At 45.4% G+C, this 24,180-nt stretch overlaps 2 protein-coding genes and 1 long non-coding RNA gene across 9 annotated transcripts in view; 1 reads left to right on the top strand and 2 right to left on the bottom strand.

The window, feature by feature from the left end:
- Nucleotides 1-54: 54 nt before the first annotated feature.
- On the bottom strand, nucleotides 55-8,716 carry MTMR11 (myotubularin related protein 11; the record flags this gene model as incomplete). Of its 2 annotated transcripts, none has more annotated exons than XM_081112991.1 (17): nucleotides 55-724; nucleotides 1,070-1,363; nucleotides 1,798-1,980; nucleotides 2,619-2,792; nucleotides 3,089-3,255; nucleotides 3,938-4,008; nucleotides 4,241-4,307; nucleotides 4,985-5,109; nucleotides 5,189-5,277; nucleotides 5,424-5,511; nucleotides 5,757-5,892; nucleotides 5,999-6,077; nucleotides 6,549-6,691; nucleotides 7,080-7,140; nucleotides 7,680-7,801; nucleotides 8,221-8,311; nucleotides 8,651-8,716. In XM_081112991.1, the coding sequence occupies 17 exons, from the start codon at nucleotides 8,714-8,716 to the stop codon at nucleotides 578-580; spliced, it is 2,103 nt and encodes a 700-aa protein (XP_080969117.1). In that variant the 3' UTR covers nucleotides 55-577. The 2 variants fall into 2 exon arrangements, with proteins under 2 accessions (XP_080969117.1, XP_080969118.1); XM_081112992.1 differs by having other exon boundaries at nucleotides 8,221-8,296.
- On the top strand, nucleotides 2,760-18,601 carry LOC308534478. Its single transcript, XR_013997198.1, has 3 exons — nucleotides 2,760-2,802; nucleotides 9,426-9,508; nucleotides 18,464-18,601. It is a non-coding gene; the product is annotated as an uncharacterized lncRNA (long non-coding RNA).
- Nucleotides 12,426-24,180, bottom strand: part of OTUD7B (OTU deubiquitinase 7B) — a 25,162-nt gene continuing 13,407 nt past the window's right edge. For all 6 annotated transcript variants that reach the window (XM_081112985.1, XM_081112988.1, XM_081112987.1 and 3 more), the window contains 6 exons: nucleotides 22,528-22,640; nucleotides 20,134-20,261; nucleotides 19,675-19,824; nucleotides 19,048-19,162; nucleotides 17,780-17,864; nucleotides 12,426-16,634 (listed from right to left, as the gene is read on the bottom strand). In XM_081112985.1, the coding sequence (XP_080969111.1) occupies nucleotides 15,426-16,634; nucleotides 17,780-17,864; nucleotides 19,048-19,162; nucleotides 19,675-19,824; nucleotides 20,134-20,261; nucleotides 22,528-22,640 (1,800 nt within the window). In that variant the 3' untranslated portion in view covers nucleotides 12,426-15,425. The remainder of the gene's footprint in view (nucleotides 16,635-17,779; nucleotides 17,865-19,047; nucleotides 19,163-19,674; nucleotides 19,825-20,133; nucleotides 20,262-22,527; nucleotides 22,641-24,180) is intronic.

Below are 24,180 nucleotides of genomic sequence, written 5' to 3'. Positions count from 1 at the left end.
GCCCACCCACTCGCCTAGGATCCTTTATTCGGACACGAGAAACAGTGCCAGCAACAAGTATAAATATTGTGCTTTAATGAGCCCCTTAAATAGAAATTCACTACAAAAATAGACAATTGGGAGAGACAGGGTGTCTCCCATATCCACTCCATATCCATAGGAAGCTCTAAGCTCCCCTTAGAGTCTAAGGGGAGAAGTAGGAATTGGAATTAAAGAAGCAGCAAAAGGAGGTGAAAATGAAGCCTGAACTCTTAACAGTTGGATATCCAAAAGGGATGAAATTTCCCTGAAGAAAAACAAAACAAACCAAAAACAGGTGATCATATTTTGGACTGTTTTTGTTTCTTAATTGTTCAAATCACAAGACACTGTATACACTCTTGAGGAACTAAACAGGACAGAGCAAGAGTTGTAGGTAGCACCACCCATCTGCAATGGAAAATCAAGTCAGGGGTCTTGTTTGAGGGCTGGAATGAGAAAGCTGAGGCGGCAAGTCCCGATGAGAAAAACCGGAAGGGTTAGAACCCTCTCTCACCCCAGACGCCCCTTTGCCCTGCCCACGAGAAAGCCAGCCATGTCAACAGGACTGGGAGAGAATGGGATTTGGATCTCTTTTCTGGGAGCGGTCCTCGGGAGATGTTCTTGGAGTCCATTTCTCTATTAGCTCCTGAAGACGGGATAGCTCATCCTGGAGGCCCGTGATGGTGGGAGCTGAGAGGCCCCTCTGGGAAGGGAGTGGGGAGAAGTAGAGGAACAGTATCAGTGCAGCTCTAGCTCTCTGCTTCTGAAATCTGTCCACTACTTCTGGCATCTTTAATTCTCTTCCCCCTCCAACTGTGCCCTAGGTTCCACTTGGCCTGAGCCACTAGCAGTTTTCCCCACCCACCCATACTCCCACACCGCTCCACTTTGATACCAACATGAATGGTTCTTCACTTCCCAGTTTCCCCAGCCCCTTGCTGTTCCTGATCCTGGGAATATCTGGTTCCTCCTGAAACATCTTATTTCTCCTAGGACATCTGGCTCAGCAGTCAAACCCTTCTCCCACGCCCCATCCCTGTCTTCTCACCTGGACCTCAGGCCTTCCCCTTAGGTAGCAGCGTCTCCAGAGCCTGATCTGGGGTCCCAAGTACCCAGGAAGCAGCAGCCCTGCGGGTAAAGGACAAGCTCCCCAATGTGAGGGGAGCCCCCACTCTTGATCAGCTAGACTTTCCGAAGATATAGCAGGTCGAGGGAGCCAGCGTGAAGAGACTGTCAGCAGGCAAGGGCTGTCCCGCCAAGGACAGAGCTGATTCAGGGCAGTCAGAGCCCCTCTAGAGAAGAGCCACACAGAACTGGGAGGTCCACGAACCATGAAGCTTGGCTAAAGGGGAAAGGAAAATCAACTGGTGACATAGAAACCAGATGAACCCAGTTTTCCCAAATTGGGTCAGGAAGGAATGTCCAGCTACTACTCACTGCACTGGTGGTGCAACTACAAGCCTTCACTGAGAACTCTATTTTTTCTCTTCATTAGGTTTCAAAATAGGCCTCAGGACTGATTAAAGTTGATTTTAGGGAAACTTGTAAAATGTATGTGTGAGACAGAAGATGAGGACCAAAAGGATGCCCACTGCTATTCTAGGATCTCCGTCTTCCTGGGGACCGTCAGGAACAATAAGTGACAGTTGTTGTAGAAGAGGAGTAAGGTAGCTTTCCCTGGGGAGCTTAGACACTGTATCTTTCCACTTCTCCCCCCCGTCTAGTAGGATGAGCCTGTGAGAAAGTCAAGGAAATTTAGGGAGTTCAGACACCTACCTGCTGTCTAGGGAGCCAGGAATCTTGGCAGTGTTCCGGGTCATAGCCAGGATTATGGAATTGTAGTATCTGTTCATTGCTGTAGCGTAAATCCCAGTCCCAGACAGATAGCTGTGAGTTAATAGAGTTACCAGCGGGGGGGTGGGAGTACCCTGGGGTATAGACTTGTGTATAGGAGTTGAACTGTACAGAGGAAAACAAGAAAAAAAGATGGTTAAACAAAGGAAAAAAATCTATAGATATAAAAGCCTAAGCGATTGTTCGACCATTCAACCAGTAGCTATGATGCACACTGACCACCAGGGGGCAGACACTCAACACACAGGCATGGAAACCTGGAACAGACTGCTGAATCTCAGAGGGAAGGGGAAATGGAGGGCGGGAAGAGATTAACCAAAGATCTTATATGCAAACTAGAGGCCCGGTGCATGGATTCATGCACCAGTGGGGTCCCTCAGCCTGGCCTATGCCCTCTTGCAATCCAGGACCCCTCGGGGGATGTCGGACTGCAGGTTTTGGCCTGATCCCCACAGGCCAGGCCGAGAGACCCCGCTGGTGCACGAATCTGCACTGGGATGGATGGATAGATATATAGATAGACAGATATTCCTTCTCACAGGTCTAGAGAGAAATTGTGAAAAGCTGCTCATCTCTTACTCCAGGAATCATATGTAGGGTGAAAATCCAGTCCTGAGAGAGAACACCAACCTCCCCCTTTCTCACCCATAGACCTCACTTTTCATAAACTAGACTAAACTCCAGAAAGTACTCAATGGGGGTGGGGGAATGTGGAAGACAAGTGAAAAATGAAAGCCACTGACCTGTCCACTCTGCTTTCCACGCTCCCAGGGATTGTCTCTCAGGAATGTAAGTGTGTCAGGAACCCTGACACTGTCATGAAGAGCAAGAAGGAAAAACTCAGAGAATTCAAACTCAGCTGGAAACTGCTGGAGGAGCTGCCAGACGCAATCAAGGAAGAGGAGAAACACTGGGGCCTGAAAAAAGGTAAATTAAGAGGATGGAATGGACTATAGGAATCTAAAAGGGGAGGATGACAAATGAGAGGGACACAGGGAACAGGGGCCACTATGGAGATCAGGAAATGGAGATCTGAATTGAGCATGATAGGAAGTGTGGTCCCTCACTCATCTGGGTTCTCCCTTCAAACTCAGCCTAACCTCAGTACCCTTCAGACCTTATTCACCTCCAGTGGATTATACTGTATAATTTCCTGATCCTCTTTTTAAGTAATACTGGCCCCCATCCCAATACCCTCCCAAAATGTTCTCACCTTTTCACTGACCCCAGTTACCCCAAGTCGGGTCAGGAAGGGATGTCCAGCTGCCACCCACTCTCGCTGCACTAGTGATTGGAAGCCAAGCAGCGTTCGGGCTTCAGGGGCTGAAAGCAGCTGGACGAGTGAAGAGAGGAGGCCATTGAAATCACGATCACCTCGCTCTGGTGATAAAGAGGGAGAAGGGACAAAGAAGAAGGGGCCAAGAAACTAGGGCAGAAGAGAATGAGAAAAGAAAACATGGCAAGAAGTGTGGTGAAGCACAGAGGGGAAAAGTTTTGGGTAGGTAGAATTGAGAGGGCACATAGACGTAAAGGAAAAAAAAAGACCTTGAATGATTCACTTCATAGACTCCATCTGGATAGAAATACCCAACCTCACATGTAGGGGGCAGCATTATAAATCTCAAATCAGCTTCCACATTGTCCTTCCCATCCCAACCCCAATCCCCATCTATATTGGAAGAATAGGAACTTTGGGCAGAGAATCCTCTTGTTAGGACCACAAGCTGTGGTGGGGAGGCGGAGGTAGCACTAAAGGATGAGTTAGAGCTCACGGGTAGTTCCTAGTAAAGGGAGAAGAGGATGCTAGCACTAGAAGGGGACAAGCTTTATAACAGGTGGGGAATGTCTGGCCTGTGGGCCGTATACTAGTAAGGTCCATGAAATCATTTGGTCTGGCCCTGCCAAGGCATTAGGGGTGGGTTAATTAAATGTTTGAACAAATATAGCAGGCTAATTTTTAGGTTGATAATTTTCTATGGCCTGCAAATAACGTTTGCACAATCCAGTTAGGTGGGTAAAGGAAAAACTCAAGTAATGGAGTGAGTTGACCCAAGAAACTCACCTTGAAGGACTACAGAGCGAACTCTAGATGTCACTAAGACTGAGATGTCACTGGCCTTTCGAAGGCAAGACCTGGAGGTGAGGAAGAGGAGGGAAGAATAAGCCTGGAAAAGAGGAGTGAGGGGTCATGGAACAGAATAGAGGCCAACTCCAAAATCCTGCCTTCTCCTTCTAAGGAGCATGAAATAACAGCCTTCTTGGGAAACCAAGGAGAAAAATTAATGGAAGGCCACTTAGGAATCTAAGTTAATGGAAGTTTGGGGAGGGTTGAATTATAAGTCATTTTTAGAAAAAGAGGGAGTACCTGACATAGTCCAACCATCGTGTTCCTTCCAGGGCTGAGAGCCATTTATCCTCAGATACAGATGAATCTGATGGATAGTAGAGGGGTCAGAAGGGCAAAGAGATCAGAACTCGGGATTCAGGATTCAGGGTCTATAGCCTGAAGGGTTAAGAATAAGTTGGGTAGTGTTGCCTTGGGCTGGGGATAGGAATGAAAAGTAACTAATGGCCATGAGGTTTCAAAAGTTAAATTGTGGTAATGTTTGTACAGAGTTTATTGAACTGTATACTTATGGGTGAAGGATGATTTTTTAAAAATATATTTTATTGATTTCATAGATGAAGGGAGAGGGAGAGAGAGATAAAAACATCAAGGATGAGAGAGAATCATTGGCCGGCTGCCTCCTGCACCACCCCCCCCCCCCCCTCCTGGGGATCCAGCCACAACCCAGGCATGTGCTCTTGACCAGAATCGAACCTGGGACCTTTTAGTCTGCAGGCTGACGCTCTGTCCACTGAGCCAAACCGGTTAGGGCAAGGATGATTTTTATACTATGTAGATTATATCCCAATAAAGCTGTTAACAAAAAGACTCTGCTGGGGTCTGGAAGACAGGAAATTAGTATGTGGGAGATGGGGGAGTTGAGTAGGAAACTAAGGCTCATTGGGCTGAAAGGTTGGTTGCTCGTCTATAGCAGGCAAATGGAAAGCCAGGTTAGGGTCAGCAGACCTACAGGTGCGGTAAGGGGTTCAAGGTTATTCTCACCAGGCAGACAGAGGGCCCTCAGCCTCAAATGGGCAAGCTGGACATCTGCAAGACTAGGCAGCTCATCCATAGTATCGACCAGGACAACGTCAGAATGCCCAGCCTGGAGCATAGACTCCACTGATCTGGAGGAGAGAGTCAGAAAGTAAGGGAAGGCGTCTGCTCAGAACACCTAACCTTTAATTCTCATCAAACTTCCCTCACCTGATGTCCTCCTTGTTAGGGTCACTGGCTGTGTAGAACCCTCCACAGCGGAGAAGATCACTACCCCCAGGGTGATGCCAGGACAGGCGCTTCAAATGGGTGAGAGGAGAATCACTGTGGGAGGAACTCCTAGCCTCACCCTGCCCTTGCCCCTGCACTGACCTCACAGGGACCCCCTCCCTTCACAATGACCCCTGACCTCCCATAACCCTCTAATCCCCACCCTCACACTGACCGGTCCACGGCCCTGATGAAAGTGGCCAAATGCTCTCCTGACCTCACTGTCCAGAGTTCGGTTAGGGACCCAGAAGTAACGAGGGAGGCTGTGAAATTGAGAGTAATGTCACATCTTGGCTCAGTGACCTCATAACGCAAACCTGTGATTACAAGGGAGGTGCTTAGGAGGTGATCATTGCAAGTGATCTCAGATTTAGAGACCTAGGAGGTAAGGGGGATAGCTTTGTGGTTGTCCTAGGAAGCTGGAGTGTGTGGGAAGCATAGCTTAAGAGTCAGAGAACTGTGGGACGATAAGGAAGGCTACAGCAGTTGGGGTGGACTGGGGGATCACCTGGTGGCTACGTCGAATCTCTCATTGACAAGACTAACCCGCCAGCCATTGGCCCCCTGCTTTTTCCTCTCAGTCTCCCAGTCTTCTGGAGTCTCCAAGAGGGGAATAGGTGATTTTCTGGAGCCAGAACTCTGGCCTAGGGCAGGAGTGAGGCACAGAAGAGAAAGAGGACAGCTGCTCAGCTCTTTTTGTCTGATTTTTCAGACTCTATCTTTTCCTTATCCCAAAGCACCCTCACTCACCAGCCTTGCTCTGGGTTATCCCTGAATACTGTTGGGTTTGACTGCTCTGAGCTCTGGCTTGGACAATGGCCATGGTCACCTGTGGAGGAAAGTACATCATCCTTTTGGCTCAGACTGAAGTGAAAAGGAAATGGGGTGTGTTGCTTCACTGTCTTTGCCACCAACAGAGAAGAACAGTGAACACGATCCCTAAGGAAGGGGGCTTCTACAGGTCTTGGGGCCTGGGGTCTAGAGAGTATACCTAGAACCACAGAATCACAGAATGTTAGTTCTGGAAGATATTAGGAATCATCTCCTCCAACCCTCCCTATTTTTCAAAGGAAGACACTTGCCCACAGTCATTCATACTCCTGATTAATTGGCAGAGGCAGGCTAGAATTCAGGCCCTGTATTCTCATTATACTATCATTTATCCCAGCCACTCCTTGAGGAAAGAGGCAGAGCAAATGATGAGAGGGATCCTGGGAAATAAGGGAGTACTGGGAATTGCCAGGGAAAGGATCCCAAGGTTCTCAGGGAAGGAAGGGGTCTTAGGTTGGGAGCCTCTTACCTGAAAGGCCTGAGGCTCTAGTCCTCCAGCCTCAAAACCAACTCTGAGCAGCCGGAAGTCTCGGCCGTGAATCAGGATCTCCTCAGGGATAAATTTAAGCAGGGACCCTGGACGGTGGAGTTGGACTCGAGACAGGCTACTCACTGAAGTAAAAAATTAGAGAGCAGTGTAGCCATGGATCAGGGTCCCTCTAGGACAGCGGTTCTCAACCTGTGGGTCGCGACCCCTTTGGCGGTCGAACGACCCTTTCACAGGGGTCGCCTAAGGCCATCCTGCATATCAGATATTTACATTACGATTCATAACAGTAGCAACATTACAGTTATGAAGTAGCAACGAAAATAATTTTATGGTTGGGTCACAACATGAGGAACTGTATTTAAAGGGCCAGAAGGTTGAGAACCACTGCTCTAGGAGGAACTCTTCCTGCCCATCCCACTGCATCTCTGGCTGTCCTCTATGAATAGAGGAAGGATTGAGGAGGGTAGCCAACACCCCCAGTAAGTCCCTTTACCAGCCCCCCACACTTACCAGCCTCTAATTGCCCAATGTTGACCAGGGCAAAATCATAATCACTGCTTAGGGGAGTCTCCTAGAGGAAGCACATGACATGCTAAAGACATCTGAAATCTCACATCCTATCTCGGTAGCCCCTCACCTTTCTAGAAGAGATCCCATTGATTATCCCTGATACATTCCAAAGAGAGCCTTTAAGAATAACTCTCTAGGTGGGGTTGCTTAATAGAACACCAACCCATACACTAAAGGGTCTCAGGGTTCGATTCCCAGTCAAGGCACATACCTGGGTTGCGGGTTCAATCCCCACCCTGGTCAGGGCACATGTAGAAACAACCAATCGCTGTCTGACTGTGTCAGTCTCTGTCTGTTTTCTCTCTCTTGCTTTCTCTATCTCTATCCCTGCCCCCCTTTCTCTCAATCTCTCTCTCCTTCCCTCCCTTCCACTTTCTCTAAAAATCAATGCAAAAAATATCCTCAGATGAGGATTAACAACAACAAAATTTGAAAAAAAAAAGAATAACTCTCACACTTCCTGTAATGGTTGTCTAAATCCTTCTAGACTCTGCTACCTGTTCCCTCTAGCTGTCATTTTCATTGGCCTAATCATCTCACCTGACGCCGCTGCCATCCACAGGGTTGGAAGGTGACCCTCAAGTTGGTGCAGATCAGGGTTCCAGGCAATTCAGGTTCCAGCCCCTTCCGCACCCCTGGGGCCCATGCTAGGATCTGCTCCCCTACAGGAGAAGCCAGGTTATGACCATTCCAGTGTTGCCCACATGTGTACACCCACTCCTCTGAGACAGGAGGATCTAAAGAGGAAAGATTAAGATCCTCCTCTAACTCCTAAGAATGAAAGGTTATGAGGAGAGAATTTGTAATCTTTTACTCTAGCCTGGCACATAGTACACTTAAATATTTATTGAATACGTAAATGAGAAAAGGGGTAACAGGGTCAAGAAAACAGAGAGATCACCAAGGTCCAAGCTCCCAGACAGTTCTGTTCAGAGAAGAGAACAAGCCTCAAGCAGAAGCAGCACTTTGAGCCAGGAAAGGAATATGAAGGTATCTTTAGTGAAGGTAGGAAACAGGATTTAAGCTGGATGAAATTTGAAGTCGTTTCTGACGATCAGAAGTACTGGAAGGACATTATTACCTGGGAGGCATCCAGAGGCCAGGCAACTGCCAAGTTGAGGACTCCTGGGCTCTGGCATCCCACTCCCCTGGACAGACTGCGGTCCAGAGAGCTGTGAAGGGTGTAGCGTTATTCCCCAGGCCTCTCCAACCCTGGGGTCTGGGGTTAACTCAGCAGCCACCTTTGGAGGCCTACACTCAGACTCGGGGAAACTGAGATCAGTGGCTGTGGGGAGCTCAGGGCCTGGGTTGGCAGACAGTGAAGGGAGGGGCTGGTTAATGGGTAATGAGACGATGAACTTGAGACTGAAAAAGACAGACCAAGCTCCATCAGCCAGAGAATATGAGACACACCCTCCTCCTGCTCTAGATCCTTTTCTTCTATTTCCACATCCTCCCTACTCACACCCTCTGACCGACCAACCCCTCCCCACAAGCCCAACTCTCCTTACCCCCATCTCTGGCTCCTCCTTCTGGGGGGCGATGTTGAAACTCTGGCCCCGACCCCCCCACCACATTTCTCCCGCTCCATCCGGGGACGGAGCAGTTAAAGGTGGGAAACTTCAAGGATGCTCAAGCCCCTTGGGGAGAGGCTGGATCTTGTAGCTGAGAGGAAGGGAAGTCAGGGATGGGATCCAGGCAAGGGAACAGTCAGGGCAAAGGAACATTTGAGGTGCATGGAGCACGATTTGGGGTCTTTGAAAGCTGTGTCCAGCTAGAGGAGGCTCCTCGGAAACTTCAGTCGACTCGGGAGAGGGCGGGAGAGATGCCCAGCCCCTTAAAGGAGCATACACACAATTTTAGGAAAGTGGAGAGGAAGTGGAGGCGCCTGGGAAGGGTGAGGAATCAATGGGGAACTGGGGGGAAATACCCAGATTCCCTCCTTTACTCTTACTCCCAACTCCTATTCACTTCCTGTTCGTGAGAATTGGAGATTGTTTGAGGGGAGCAGTAATACCGAATATTAAACTAGAACAATTTGGGCCACTTCTCTAGACTCTGAGTGATGGCTTCCCTGGGAAGCTCAGTTTTTCTATATCTTAAAAGGGGCAGGGGTGAAGGAAGGGGAACATAAAAGTAGTTAAGTAAGGCCTTCTTACAGCCTCTCCTGACAGACCTACCAAAAGGAATTGAGAAATGGAAATTGGACCACAGGGTAGTTTTGCCTGGGGAGACCCAAGAATTGGGGATGGGGATGAGTTAGTGTTTTTGTCCATCCTTCCCCAGAGAGCATGAAACATACCTGTATGCACGGTGCAGCGGAAAAGGCGAGAAACGGAAATCTCTCCACGATGCAGACACAAGTACAGGTATGTTTATGTGCACGTTCTGGGGTGGGGGTGGGAGGCCCAAGGAAAAGATCTCACCAACTTTATCCATCAAACACACACATGCACACATGCCCGCACACACACACCACCCCAACCAATTAGAAACTGGAGCCCACCCCAGGTACATGACCCCTCCCTCCAATCCAGACACCAGATCTCCAAATTAATAATTCATGTTCAGGATTCTGAAAGCTGAGGGCTGGAAACCTGTTCAGTTCAACAATCCCATTCCTCCTCCCTACTCACTTGCAACCCAAGAAGTAAAGGTGGGGGAAGGGCACTGGAAGAAAGTAAAGGAACTGCAGGACTGCAGATGAGGGGGACCAGGGTATGAATGCGACATCTATATTTAGATATGAAAAAAGACAGGAAATAAAATACAAAGAGTTAATGAGCTGCTGTTTTATTGATTTTGAGTCTGTACAGAGGCAGCAATCCATAGGCGGGGGCCCAGTGTCACTTTATTCTCTCCAACCCCCAGCACACACACCCTTCCGGCCTCAGCTTTACAAGTTCCCTGTCTGGCTGCAACTATGGAAAGAGTGAAAATACATATTGTGAGACAGGGTGTCAATCTGGAACAAAGAGGAATACCTGATTCTCAAGGTCCTCAAAGTACTGAGCATCCCCACCCCCACCTGCATTCCATGGGTTTCAATCTCAGGGGAAGAAAATACTTCCCAAGGTCTGTTGCAATAAGAGGTGTGTACCACAATTTTAAAATATTATCCACTTTCCTTCTCCCGCCACCCTTCACTCAAGAGCCTCATTCTATTCTTTAATACTTTGAGGTAAGGAACAGCAGAGGAATACAGAGAAAAATATCAGATTGGGGGAGAGTTGGGGGTGGGGGGAAGGTGACTTGGATTAGTCCCCAACCAGGAATGCAACGAGGGCAGCAGATGAGGGGTAATTAACCGCAGAACCACCTCTCACCACCCCACACACTCCCAGTGGAGGCTCAGTGGACGAAAGGAAGGGTGGAACTATCAGATTTTTCCATTTTCAGAATCCTGATCTGGTTGTAGGTTTGTGCTACGAATGAAGGCTGCCAGAAGGGGCAGCTGAAGGAGGAGCTGAGTGACTCATGAGATGAGTCACAGATCCAGTTATAAACACAGAAAGAGGCCTTAGTCCTTCCCACCCCCACTTCAGTCAGTTCTGCTACTCTCAGGCAGCTTCCCTCCCTTCTAAAGCCCCTTACTCACCAGGTGGAGGAAGGTGCCATGGAGTGTCTACACAGGAGACTTCATAATATTTTGTTAATTAACTTAAGTACATGGAGCAAAACACCCTGTGATTTGTAGACTGGGTATCTACAAAGTGAGACAGAGTGCTTGTATGACTCACTGAATCTACAGTTAAAGGGCCTGGAGGGAAATAGAAACTAGAAAAATCTACGGTGCCGATGATTCCAGGCCAGGAAGGGGCTTCTAATTCTGTCTTCTCACCTGTGGCTATGTGTCTGGGGCACTGACTCTTGGAGAAATAAGAGGACAGAGTCCAAGGTGTCCAAGTAACTCAGGGACAATCATTTCTGAAGCTCCTTTATTGGTAAAGAAAAATATGTGACTGGAACCTCGGACAAGTGGCTGTTTAGAAAGGAATAAGAATGGGAAAAGCTAGGTTCTCAAGTCATTCAGAACCAGCCCCATTCTTTTTGGCTCAGTATCCCCTCCCAAATATACAATACAAAGTCATTGCTAATTTTTGTTTTATTGGTCTGTGAGCTTGAGTTTTGCCTGAGAAGAAATTGCAAGAGGGAGGGTACTTCTCTCCAGGCCTGTACAGCACTGTTTAACACCATCCCCACTCCAGAATGAGATTGAATTTCTTAAAATTTATATATATTTTTATATATAATCTTTTCATTTTGATAGAATCCAGTATGTGGGGAAAACTTTTGGTTAAATCTTGTAACCCTCAGTAAAACCAGCATAGATTGAGAAGATTTTGGAGGCTTATCTTATAGTATACTTGTTCCATCAGGGCTGGAGTGTATTAGGGTGGAGGGGTAGCACTATCTTAAATCAAAAGGGGAAAATCTCCCCTTTCCAATAAAAAACTTCAATAGGTACCCCAACACCCTGAATTAAAGGAACTAAGTGCACTTATTTAAGAATGAGGGACAGCATCCCTCAGCTAGGGTTATAGGGGTCTGCTTACCCCCTTCACCCACAGACCTCTCCTTAACTAAGGAATTTTTGCTCAGTTTGAGTGCACATCATGTACCACTCTCTTCCCTTCTCCCAAAACAGTAATTGCATGGGCTTGCCTCTTCCACCCCCTCATCTTCCCAAAATACCATAAACCAACCCAAGTTCATTTCCTAGGCATTATTCCCTCACTCCCCCACCCCACACAATTCCCTCAAAGAATAAAGCAAAACAAACCCTACTCATCCCAATAGAAAAACATCCATTGACTCAGGGTCCCTCATCCTTACAACGGAGAGGTTTATTTAATGCTTCAATAAATAATTACCTACCCAAATTAAGAAAAATATTTCTTAATAAAAAAAACTATAGGGCTGCCCTGGCCAGTGTTGCTCATTGGTTAGAGTGCTGGCCTGCTCTCGGAAGGGTCTCAGGTTCGATTCCTGATTCCCGGTCTAGGACATGTACCTGAGTTGCAGGTACAATCCTGTGGCAGGAGGCAACCAATTGATGTGTCTCTCAAAACATCGATATTTCCACTCTCTAAAAATCAACTAAAAAAAGATACTCAGGTGAGGATTAACAACAACAAAAAAGCTATAAGGCCTACATAAAGCCCTCTTTTACCAAGCTGACCCCTAGCCCTCCCCCCCCCCCCGAATTTCCATCATTTTTATTGAAAAGAAGTCAGAAGAAATTGGTATTGGTTAATTTATAAATCAAAAGAAAAACAAACGACATAAGGTTTCCATTTTTGTTCATTTGTCCTCTGTTTTTAAAAACAAAAAGAATTACCTAGAACTAGTAACAGAACAAATCCAAACACAGCAGTCCAGTGGAGAATCAAAACTTTCCTGGTTTTATTCTCTAGGGAAATCTCTGGTCTGTTTCCACTCCTATTGGTCTAGGCCAGAATCCTATGATATAGATCAGTGGTTCTCAACCTTCTGGCCCTTTAAATACAGTTCCTCATGTGACCCAACCATAAAATTATTTTCATTGCTACTTCATAACTGTAATGTTGCTACTGTTATGAATCGTAATGTAAATATCTGATATGCAGGATAGTCTTAGGCGACCCACAGGTTGAGAACCGCTGATATAGACGGACGCCTATGAGAAAGCTAAGTGAGTCGTGCAAATTCAAGGTGTGAGTTTGAGCCACCTGTTGTTCGGGTGCATGTTAGGGAATGGAAGCCCATGAGGTGGCAGTCTCACTAATATTGTTCTAACTCCAGAAACAGGGTGAGGTGAGCAAGGCACTCATTTGGGGCACAAAATTTAAGTGGTGCCCCAAAACCCAGTAACCAAGATACTATTTTAATGCAGTATTTTTTGGAAATCAAAACTAATGTAAAAAAACACCACCACAATGAACAAATTATCAGTTTTAAATAAAGACAGGATTCAACCCTATACTTGCTCATTTCAGTCTTATTTCCCTCACTCTTGATCCCAGTCCTGTTGAATCCGGTCTTTAAGATTGACATTTTGTTCATTATGGATTTTTTCGCATTGATTTTTTTAAAATGCTGCATTAAAACATTATCTTGATTATTGAGTTTTTCAGTACCTTCTTCAGTTTTGTGCCTGAGAAGAGTGCTTGTCTCATACTATTCCCAGCCCTGCCCTGAATATACTGGTATACATACCCTCTTTGGAATCTAACTCCTTTGACTTCATTGCTTCCTTAAAACAGGTCTATTTTCAAATAAAAACTTGAGAATTCATAGCCATAGGAAATGGTGAAATCAACAGTATCAGATTTGGGAAATAAGTGACTTTCAAGTTTGAGGAAGAAATCTTTCTAAAATGTGAGCAGATCCAATAAAGAGGACAGTCTTGGTGTTTTTGTTACCAAGGGGGAAACAGCAAGACAACTTTCCTGATTGGGTAGAAACAACATATGGCATACACGAGGGGCTCCTGCCAACCCCCGCCGCCCGCCCCCCTTACACACACCCAGGCGGCGTCTGCCTCAGAGCAAACGTGGGGATCACATTCCATGGGGTGGGTTATGAGTACATACTTCCAAAGAGAAATCCAAATACAGAAAAATAGCCCCAGTTAACACCTGGACACTTAAGTACACTTATTCCCCTTCTTTGTATGTACCCAGGAGTGTATACAATTGCATAGTTGAAGTTTTCCCAGAAAAAGAAAAGTAAAAGGAAAATTGGCCTAGGTTAGGTCCTCTGGTTTAAAGCTCTTAAAAATGGTGCTGGCCAGAGCGTAGGCTGTCCAGACTTGTGCTTTGTGCAAAATGCAAAGGAGCTCCTCCACACTGTGTCCACAGGCCCACTCCCACCCCTGGGGAAAGGGTAGGGTCAGGGAAAGGAGGAACTCCAAAGACAGATCATCTCATTGGGAGTAATCTGTGATCTGTGGTTACAGTTCACTAAAATAGATTTCTCTAACTTTTTATAAATTGCTCCAGCCTATACCCCATGTTTCAACTTCAGTCCAATTATAAAAAATATCTCTTCTTACAAAGTATTTTATTTTAATAAACTAACCACAGATTAAGGTCAGCTATGGCTTAACAAAAGAAGCCGGGATGTTAAATTCATTCTCCAAAAACAGAGAGGAAGGAGAAAGAATCACTTAAATAGGAAAAAATTTGTTTTTAAAAATGTTTTTGCTTGCTGGGGTCTTTTGTTTCTTTTCCTTAAAAAAAAGAAAAATAAGTTGCTTTCTACAGAAATGCAGCAGCAGAGGATGGTAGTGCTCTATTTAGGTTTTTGGTTTTGTTTGAAACAGTCTGGCCAAAGGTCTATCCTTCTCCCACCCCTCCCAAGGCACACTCAAACCCCAATATATAGTTATTGCTAAGTAGTTAAAAAAAGATCACCTCTGTACCAGTTCACCTGGAGAAAATTCAACACACACAGCTGCTCTTCTCATCACTCTCTTCCCTTCCCCAGAGGGAACTTTTAAAAAAAATAAAATTAAAGTCTTTTTTAAAAAGATCACAACCTTAATTTAGCTGAGTTCAGCCCTCAAAAAGGATGAGGAAAAGATAGGGGGCAATCAACAATCTCCTCAAACTAGAACAGATGACAGATGGTGTTTAGAGGGAAATAAAACTTAAGAGGAAAAGGCTTCCCCTTTTAAGTTCGTTCCTTCTCCATCTCAACAAACCCATTTAAACTACCTCCCTCCTAATAGGCATCTATGAGCATACATTACTGCCCTGTCTTTCCAGATTCTTCAGGAGGAAGAATTTATCCAACCCTAATTTCCATCTTAATTCAAATCAATGGCCAATTTGTCTTAATTTCCCAATTTCTCTCCACACTCCCAACTCCACCACCATGCACTTTTTTTCAACCTAAAAGAACTTTGGTCTGTTTTTTTTCTTTTATTGACTGAGAACCACCTTTGCCTTCTTTCCCAGATGGCTAACCATCTCCCTATCCCCACATACCAAACCTGCCCCTGCTGCTTTCATGGACCCAAGGGGTTATGAGACAGAATCACCATCTTTCTCCTTTGTACCACCTCAGTCCCATCAAGTTAAGATCTGCAAAGGACTAGTGCAGCTCTTGAGGCACCGTCCAGCCCTGACCTGCTCTTGCCAGCCTGGCAACTCTCCAGCACCCACACACTTAAAAGTTTCTAGCCAGGCTCCCACGAACATTACTGCATTTGCCCCATCGGTATGGGGCTGGGTCTTGATGAGCCAATTAGTTGAGCTTAACTTTCTTGGTTTACCCCCTTGCCCTCCAAGGTCCCTTCATTCAGAACCTGTGCACGAGCAGCTCCCCACCCGGTTCCCGTTCCTTCCTCCTCAGTTCTTCCCTGTAACAGCAGGAGCAGAAGTTGTTTGTCTCAGGGTGTCCATAGAAGCTGCAGTTCGGTTGTTTGCATTTGGTCTGGGTTGTGGGAAGCCCCCTGGGCCCTCCAGCCCATCCATCTGGCTCAGGGGGCTCTTGGTAGCCGTTGCTATAGGAATCAGCCACACGGAAGTGGGGTGGTAACAATGTACCCCTATGAACTCCATCCTGGGAGTGACTGCCTGGCTCCAGAGAAAGGCTGCTGTCCTGATGGGGGTAGGGTCGCCCAGGAGGGCACTGTCTAGGGAAGGTGGCATATGGTGGTAGGCCACCCCCACACGGACCCCCTGCCAACTGCCTCCGGGGTTCCTGGCAGTGAACTCCACCCCCAGAAGGCCGAGGGATTGTAAAGCCCCCAGGGTAGCCAGTAGAAAATGCCATGGCCTTGGACTCTGTTTGGGGGGCAGTCAGCAGCTCCTCCCCACCATCTGGCTCTGGCTTTTTGGCTGGAGGAGGCCCACTTCCTACCCCTCCATTCATGATCTTCCTCTCTGACTCCTTCTGCTTCTGCTCTGCCAGGAATCTCTCCTCAGCATCAGAAAGGTAGCGCTGGATCATCTCCTCCTGATACTGGTGACGGTGACCCATCTTCAGGGTTCCAACAAAAATAAACTTCCCCTCCCCTTGCATTGCAGTCCTCATGATGCTCAGGCTTTGCATCACCTCCTGGCTATACTTGCTCCCTCCATTACCCACAGACTCAGATGTAGGCTTCTCAGACACAGGCCCATCCCCAGCTGCCTCCTCTTTGCCACCCTTCCAGCTCTTCAGCGAGTTTTTCTTCTTCTTCTCCAGTGTCTCGGTGCCACTGCTCACTCCTGACCCTGTTCCCATCCCTCCAGGCTTAGAACCCTTGCTGTGCATCAAGCCTCCCATGTTCTTCTTGAGCTTGCTGCCCAAGGTTTTGCCAAAGCTGCCCAGTTTGTTAGCCACAGAATCTGCCCTCTTCTTGTCCTTCTCCCGATCTCGTTTTGATTTTTCTTTCCGCTTGCTGCCCTCGTTGCTGGTGGAACTGCTGCCAACTGACTCCTTGTCTGACTCGCCAGACTCAGGAGTGGACCGGGGCTCATCTCCTGCTGAGGCAGTGGGGGACTCAGGCTGGGCCAGGGGAGCCTGGAAGAGACAAAAACAGGATTGTCAGTTATCTCATTGGTCTGAGTTGGGGGAGGTCCCCAGGCATCCCTAGTTTATCCCTATGGCTCATGGGACTCCCATAGCCATTGCTATAAGAATTAGCCAAGTGAAAAAGGGTGGTAACACCCCTATGAACTGTCCTTAAGAGTGACTGCCTAGTTTTAGAGAAGAGCTATCATGATGGGGAAGGGTCACCCAGGAAGGCACTGTCCTTCCCCAGCTCCAGTCACTCTCTCATAGACAAGGAATAGATGTATCTAATATCTAACTTTAATGTCACCACCTGCAATGACTTCCTTCTGTTATAATGAAGCCTGCAACTCTTTTAGAGCAATGAAGAACTACAGTACATGGCCTCTGGGTAAGGACAGAATATTCTATACACACTGGAGCATTCTTTATTTGATTCTAAATTTCTCTATGCTAAATTCTTCCCAAAATTAAACTCAAGAAAGTCTTGTCTAACTGCAACCAACCGACCAACTACAACCATTCTGAAGCCCCTCAACTTTTACTCAACACTAGAGTCCATCAATTTGCCCTTGCTCCTGTGATCCTGTTCTATGGATACTGATGGCATCCTCAGAACCTATTGGATCAGGAGTTCTCTAAGCTGTTCTGTCTCCTCTGGTGCCAACACAGAGGTCTATGTATAGACAGCTTAGGATAGAGCAATGGTCAGCAAACTGCGGCTCGAGAGCCACATGCAGCTCTTTGGTCCCTTGAGTGTGGCCACGAAGTTTCAATCGCACTGTACGTGCATGTCCACACGTGTTATTTTGTGGAAGAGCCACACTCAAGGGGCCGCAGTTTGCCAACCACTGGGATAGAATAGTGATAACCTCAAGTTCATCAAAAAGTCCAGAAAACTCTTCTTGAAGAATGTGTTTTAGTATCAAAAAGCAGAGCTTGGTTGGAGAGGAGATGTGGAAAATGGGAGGCACTAACAGGTAGAAAGACAGGAAAAAGTATCTTTGGGAACTTATTTGATATTTTCCAATTATTCCTAATTTGGAATCATAAGCCATCACTCAGAAGAGATTCAGAAAGAGAACATCACCAGATCTTGTTCTCCCTGTCACTGAAAATAAGGCTCAACAAGGGTCGGGCGGAGATGTCCTCACCTGCGCATCAGAGGACACTGGGATCCACTTCACATTCATGTAGCTATGCAGCAGATGCAATTTGACCTCCAGGGACAAGATGACACTGTGACAAGGAGAAAAAGGAATTAGAAATGTCTGTAACCTATAAAATGCAAAGCAGTATGATAAGTTGGGAGGTAAAGTGGGTGAGGGACACATGGCTTGGGACTCAGGGTTGCGTTTGAATTATAGCTCCACCAATTACTAAGATTGATGACCTTGAACAAGTCACATCAACTTCTCTGAAACTCATATGGGGTCGATAATGGGTATAGATGATAATATATCCTGTAGGGTTGTTATGAAGGTTAAGATGACATTTAAAAGGACACACAGCACAGTGTCTAGAAAACAGGAAATTCTTACTAAACAGTAGCCATTGTTATCGTTGTAATAAATATTTAGAAGAAGATTTTGAAAGTTAGGTGAGAACTTGGTTAAAAAGCCACAAACGCTGGGTTTTTTAATCAAACCCTCTCGTTTGGGTCTCAGTTTTAGGAGCCCCAAGAAGGAAGGGCTGGGTAAGAGATAAGGGAGGAGCTTTTACATTCATACACTCTTCACAGGAAACTGTGGTGGGAAGCAGGAGGAAGGCTAACCAGCTTATGGGAGGCAGAGCAAGCAGTGGGGAAGAACATATTTTTCTTGCTGTTTAAATTCCAGAAAGGCCCTAACCGGTTTGGCTCAGCGGATAGAGCATCGGCCTGCGAACTCAAGGGTCCCAGGTTCAATTCCGGTCAAGGGCATGTACCTTGGTTGAGGGCACATCCCCAGTAGGGGGCGAGCAAGAGGCAGCTGATCGATGTTTCTCTCTCATTGATGTTTCTAACTCTCTATCCCTCTCCCCTCTTCTCTGTAAAAAATCAATAAAAAAATATATTTAAATTCCAGAAAGGCAAAAATCCAGAGCAAATTATTTTGGTCATCGATTTAAAACCCCTCTCACTTGGTCTGGGAGAACTGTGAATTGTGTATCTTGATTTTCTGATCACTGCTTTGGGGATTCTGGGAGGTATTAGTGTAAAGAAAGAACAAGTCCAGGATTCCCATCTTTCACTGGGAGAAAAAGCAGTTCCACGTTGCAAAAATCCTGGTGCTCAACCTGTCTTTCACCTGCCCATCCTCCCAAAAAATATGGGAACTAGGGTGTGACTTGCCTCTGAGCTGAGAAAAAGTCCCCAGGAGACAGATGCTATGTGGAAGAGCTCGCAGCTACAAAGCAGATGAAAAGAATAGGCATGCCTCACCTGGCCAATCGGACATTGTCACTGTCATCTTTGCCCCACTCCCAGCTCTTTCCAGGGTCCACAGCAAAGTGCAAGGGCAGCAGCTTATGCTCTGAATCTGTAAGTGGGATCACAGCTGGAGGGGGAAAAACATGTCATCAAGGAGTCTCTCCAAGGAAAGAAGAAGGCAACTGAACACAGACTGACTGATACTACAGGATATATGATAACTGTAGTCACTTCTCATTTCTTACATGTGAATTATCCTGGCATTTAAAACTAAAAGGCTGGCTTTCCCTTAATACCCAGCACACAATTTAGGCCAATAATCCCCATGATTCCCCACCTGTCAGTCAACTAACATTCATGATGTTTTTGCTAGTTAATGTAGATTCATGAAATTGAGTCACTCGGACAAATAAAACATCATTTGGAAGGTTCGATGGCCTTAATATATAAACCCTTTATTTCAGGGAGCAGGAAATAAAAAAACTACTGTGTTTTCCCCAAAACCTTTGTTGTTTAATTTTAAAACTTTGGTATATCTTACAGCTTGGTAGAACAGTCTCAACATGCACTCATTTCGGTTTTTCCAATGAAAATAAAGCAGATCAAAAGCACCAGAGACACAGACACTGCATTCAGCACCTTGTTCCTTGCCATTCTCCTTCTGCTCCATGGACACAAGTGCAGAAAAGTGGGCCTGATCGTAGGCGAGCACCAGAGGGGAGCGGTGACACTGGCTGGCGGGGACCTCCAAGGGCAGATAGATTCCCCCAAAGGGGATAGGGGCAAATGCTGTAGGAAACCACAAAGATTATTATTAAGGCTATGTTCTTGCCTAGTGGGCAATCCCTCTTCCTCACCCTGCCAATTGAGTCCCCCCTTTCATTCCAACCCCTGCTTAATAATTCTTTCCCAGGAAGCCTCATCAGTTAATCCCAACTTGAATCTTTTGAGACCTTTGCATTGTTCTAATTTACACCTTGTTTCCCCTCTCCCCCCCCAAAGGTCTATATATCCTCTTTCTCACACTCCTCCCAGTGCTTAGACCAGAGCTCTGCAAACAGTGGGTGCTCAGAGTGCAGTGAGGATTGACTGACTCACCTTCTCCCCCAGAGTCCCTCAGCATGGTGTCTGCCACGACGACTATGGGCCTCCTAAGCACATGGGCAAGGACAAAGACATGGAATTCTTCTAGACTCTCATATACAGGCTCCTCTGAACTCTCCACCCTAGAGTTGCAGAGGGGGAAAGAGTAGAAGGGGTTAAGTCAGCGGTTCTCAACCTGTGGGTCGCAACCCCTTTGGCGGTCGAACAACCCTTTCACAGGGGTCACCTAAGACCATTCTGCCTATCAGATATTTACATTACGATTCATAACAGTAACAACATTACAGTTATGAAGTAGCAACAAAAATAATTTTATGGTTGGGTCACAACATGAGGAACTGTATTTAAAGGGCCAGAAGGTTGAGAACCACTGGGTTAAGTGGAAGGGAGAGGGAAGAAAACAAAAGAGACTCCTGAAGACCAGTTCTGCAAAAAGGAAAATGTAGAATGTCCTTTCCTGGTTTTCTAATCCTAAGACTGCCAGGGACACAACTGATTATTTTATGCTACAATTGCTGTTTCTACTTCCATTTCACAGATGGGGAAATCCAAGAAAAGAGACTTGAAGGCTTTATGGTTGTATGGTTAAAGTAGTGTTAGGAATCTGAAGGCAATTCCTCTATTAATACTTGTCTTGTTCAACAACCTTCCTCAATTCTCTTTATAAAGTAATAAATACACAACTCAATAGCCTCATCCTGCTGACTCTACCCACCACAACCATCCACACATCACACTGTCCAACAAAAACAAAAACTCCTCCTAAATTCCCTTGCTTGGAGAATAGCCTCACTATATACCTAGTAGCCTAATCAGAAATCTGTAAAATATTTACTGTTCTTTATCTCTCACCTCCAATTAATCACCTGGCTTGGCCAATTCCATCTCTTAAGTATCTCTTGCATCTGTATCCTCTAGCTTATCTGCAACCTACTACTCTTTTTTTAAAAAATATGTTTTTATTGATTTTAAAGAAAGAGGTAGAAACATCCACGAGAAACATCAATCAGCTGCCTCCACAGGCTTGTGCCCTGACCAGGAATCGAACCAGTGACCTTTTGGTGCATAGGATGACACTCAACCAACTGAGCCACACCAGCTGGGCTATAATCCACTACTCTTGTTCATACCCATGGCTCTCTTTCTTGGATTACTACAACTGCCTCTAGTCTCCCTCCCCTCTGCTTCATCATCCATTCTGCTGTCAGTGTGTTTAAATTCACAAATTTGCTCTTGTCACTCATTCACAACTCAATTCCTTTCCACCCCATAAAGAAATATTCAACACTGGGTGCTTGATACAAATGCAGATTTCTGGGCCTTACCTCAGTCCAACTCAAGGGTGGAGGTCCTGAAATCTGTATTTTATTTTTTTTAAATATATTTTTATTGATTTCAGAGAGGAAGGGAGAGGGAGAGAGAGATAGAAACATCAATGATGAGAGGGAATCATTGATTGGCTTCCTTCTGCACACCCCCCACTAGGGATGGAGCCTGCAATCCAGGCATGTGCCCTTGGCTAGAATCGAACCGAGACCCTTCAGTCCAAAGGCTGACGCTCTATCCACTGAGCCAAACCAGCTAGGGCTGAAATCTGCATTTTAAACAATCTTCTTAGATTATTTTTATGCACAATGAAGTTTGGATCAGTTATAATTTTTAACTTTTTATTATAGAAAATTTCAAAATTTAAACATTCTAAACTAGAAAGAATACTATCCTCAACTCTCATATATCCATTGCCCAACCTCAACAACTATAAACATATCATCAATCTCACTACACCTACACCTTTATCTCTTTCCCTATTAGCCACTGCCCCCCACGCACCCCCGATTATTCTGAAGCAAATCCTAGACATACATTTCATCCGTTAAGCATTAGTTTCTATCTCTAAAAAATAACTTTTAAAAATACCCACAATACCATTAATATCACACTTTGAAAAGTTAATAACATGTAGACATTGTTCACATTTTTTACTCAATTGTTTTATATATGTCCATACATTCCAATTGGTTGATATGTCTCTTCAGTGTCTTTAAACTTATGTTCCCTCTCTCTTATTATTTTCCTTGCAATTTATTTATTGAGGAAATTGGGTCATTTGTCCTGTAGTTTCTGAAAGTCTAGATAGGACACAATTTTAATTCCTTAGCATGGTATAAGAGAAACCTGAGCATGGCACACATAATATGGATACCTAGCCTCACCTATCATTCTGCACCACATACTCTATATTCTAGCAATACTGAACTACCAAAGTTCCTAGAACATACCACACTGTTGTACAATCCTGCCTCTCTTTTCTCCTAATATCCTCTTAGCACAGAGCTCTTCGGACTCTTCGGACTCAGTTAGGATTACTTCCTGTGCCCCCATACTTACCCACTACAGTTGGCTCCATTTGTACCTAGATGCATCCGGGGTTCACTTGAGGCAAGCTTGATCAGCTCATTCCATTCCTTCTGCCATTCATCCTCTGTGTATACCAGCCCTGACTGTGAAAGACAGGCAGGGAATGTCAAGCAATTAGAGGCTAGGTTCAAGAGGCAATATTCTCCTAGCACTTGGCTTATAATTTGTACTATAAAGTCAAATCTATTCTCCCTTTTAAAACCAATATCCACGAAAGAATAGGCTATGATCTCTCTCATATTTCTTTTTCTTCCATTCTTCTCAACCCATTGCAATCTAGCTTCCGTTTCTGCCCTCCAGCTATGCCCTTCACCCCCACATACCACTTCACCTAACCAACACTGGGCAAAGGACAGTAACCTCCTAATTGCCAAATTCAGTGGACTCATTGGTTCTCATCTTTCTTAGCTTTCGTGTAGCATTTGATATCCTCTTTAAACTCCCTTCTCCTTTAGCTTCCACAACATTACTTTCTCCTACCTCTGTGAACTCTGCTACCCCAGAAATACTGTTGTATATATTAATGATTTTAGCCTTGGTTACTTCTAGGTGAAGTAACAGTCTATTGTATTTGGCTTACATTAGTATTAAAATGTTTAAGCTCAAACTGACAGTAAAAAGAATCACAATGGAGCCTGACTGGTGTGGCGCAGTGGTTGGGCCGGGTCAACCTAAGAACCAGGAAGTCACAGTTCAATTCTTGGTCAGGGCACATGCCTGGGTTGTGGGCTCAGTCCCCAGTAGGGGTGTGCAGGAGGCAGCCAATCAGTGATTCCCATCATTGATGTTTCTATCTCTTTCCCTCTCCCTTCCTCTCTAAAATTAATAAAAATATATTTAAATAAAAAAAGAAACATGAAGGGCACCAGGAACAAATTTAACAGGAATTAAAGAGCCATTGTGAGCACATTCTACTTTAATTTTAAAAATGACAAAGCTATTTTCAGTTTATAAAGTGCTATAAGAAACATTTCCAATAAAAATAAGAACAATACACAGGTTATATATGGGGCGCTGTGGTCACTCTGATATATGGTCAGGAGGATCTGTCTCCCTTCTTTCACCTATTTCTCCTTGCTGTTCTTATACACACGGCCTCTAGGTGGCGTACCCTTCTAGCCTGAAAATGTTCTTACTGGGTTTTACCACCAAATTCAACACAAAAGGAGGTCTGGGAAATCAAAACCATTTTAGTTCGTTCTGTGTTTAGTACTGGTTAATAGAAGCTCCCAGTCCATCACCACTCTCCCCCAATTCCCACTCCCAAAGGGCTGAGTGATCTGAGCTAAAACAATTACGTAGGCCATATTTCTAATATGGAACTTTCAATGTGCCCAGCAAAAGGAGTAAAAAGATTGCTCCTTTGATGGCTACTATTCTCTATGCATGTATTTTCACTGGCAACTTTGAGAGGGAATAGGTATTGCTGCGTCTCCTCAGTAAATACCATCATAATCTAACCCCGCCTTTAAAATAATAACTATAGCCTGGCTCGGTAGCTGGATTGGTTAGAGCATCGCCTGGATATACCAAGGCTGTGGGTTTGATCCCTAGTCAAGGCACATACAAGAATCAATTAATGAATGCATAAATAAGTGGAACAACAAATCAATGTTTTCTCTC

Source organism: Myotis nattereri (genome assembly GCF_964212035.1).
Source record: "Myotis nattereri genome assembly, chromosome: 18".
Taxonomy (NCBI): Eukaryota; Metazoa; Chordata; class Mammalia; order Chiroptera; family Vespertilionidae; genus Myotis; species Myotis nattereri.
This window is presented reverse-complemented; position numbering and strand designations above follow the sequence as displayed.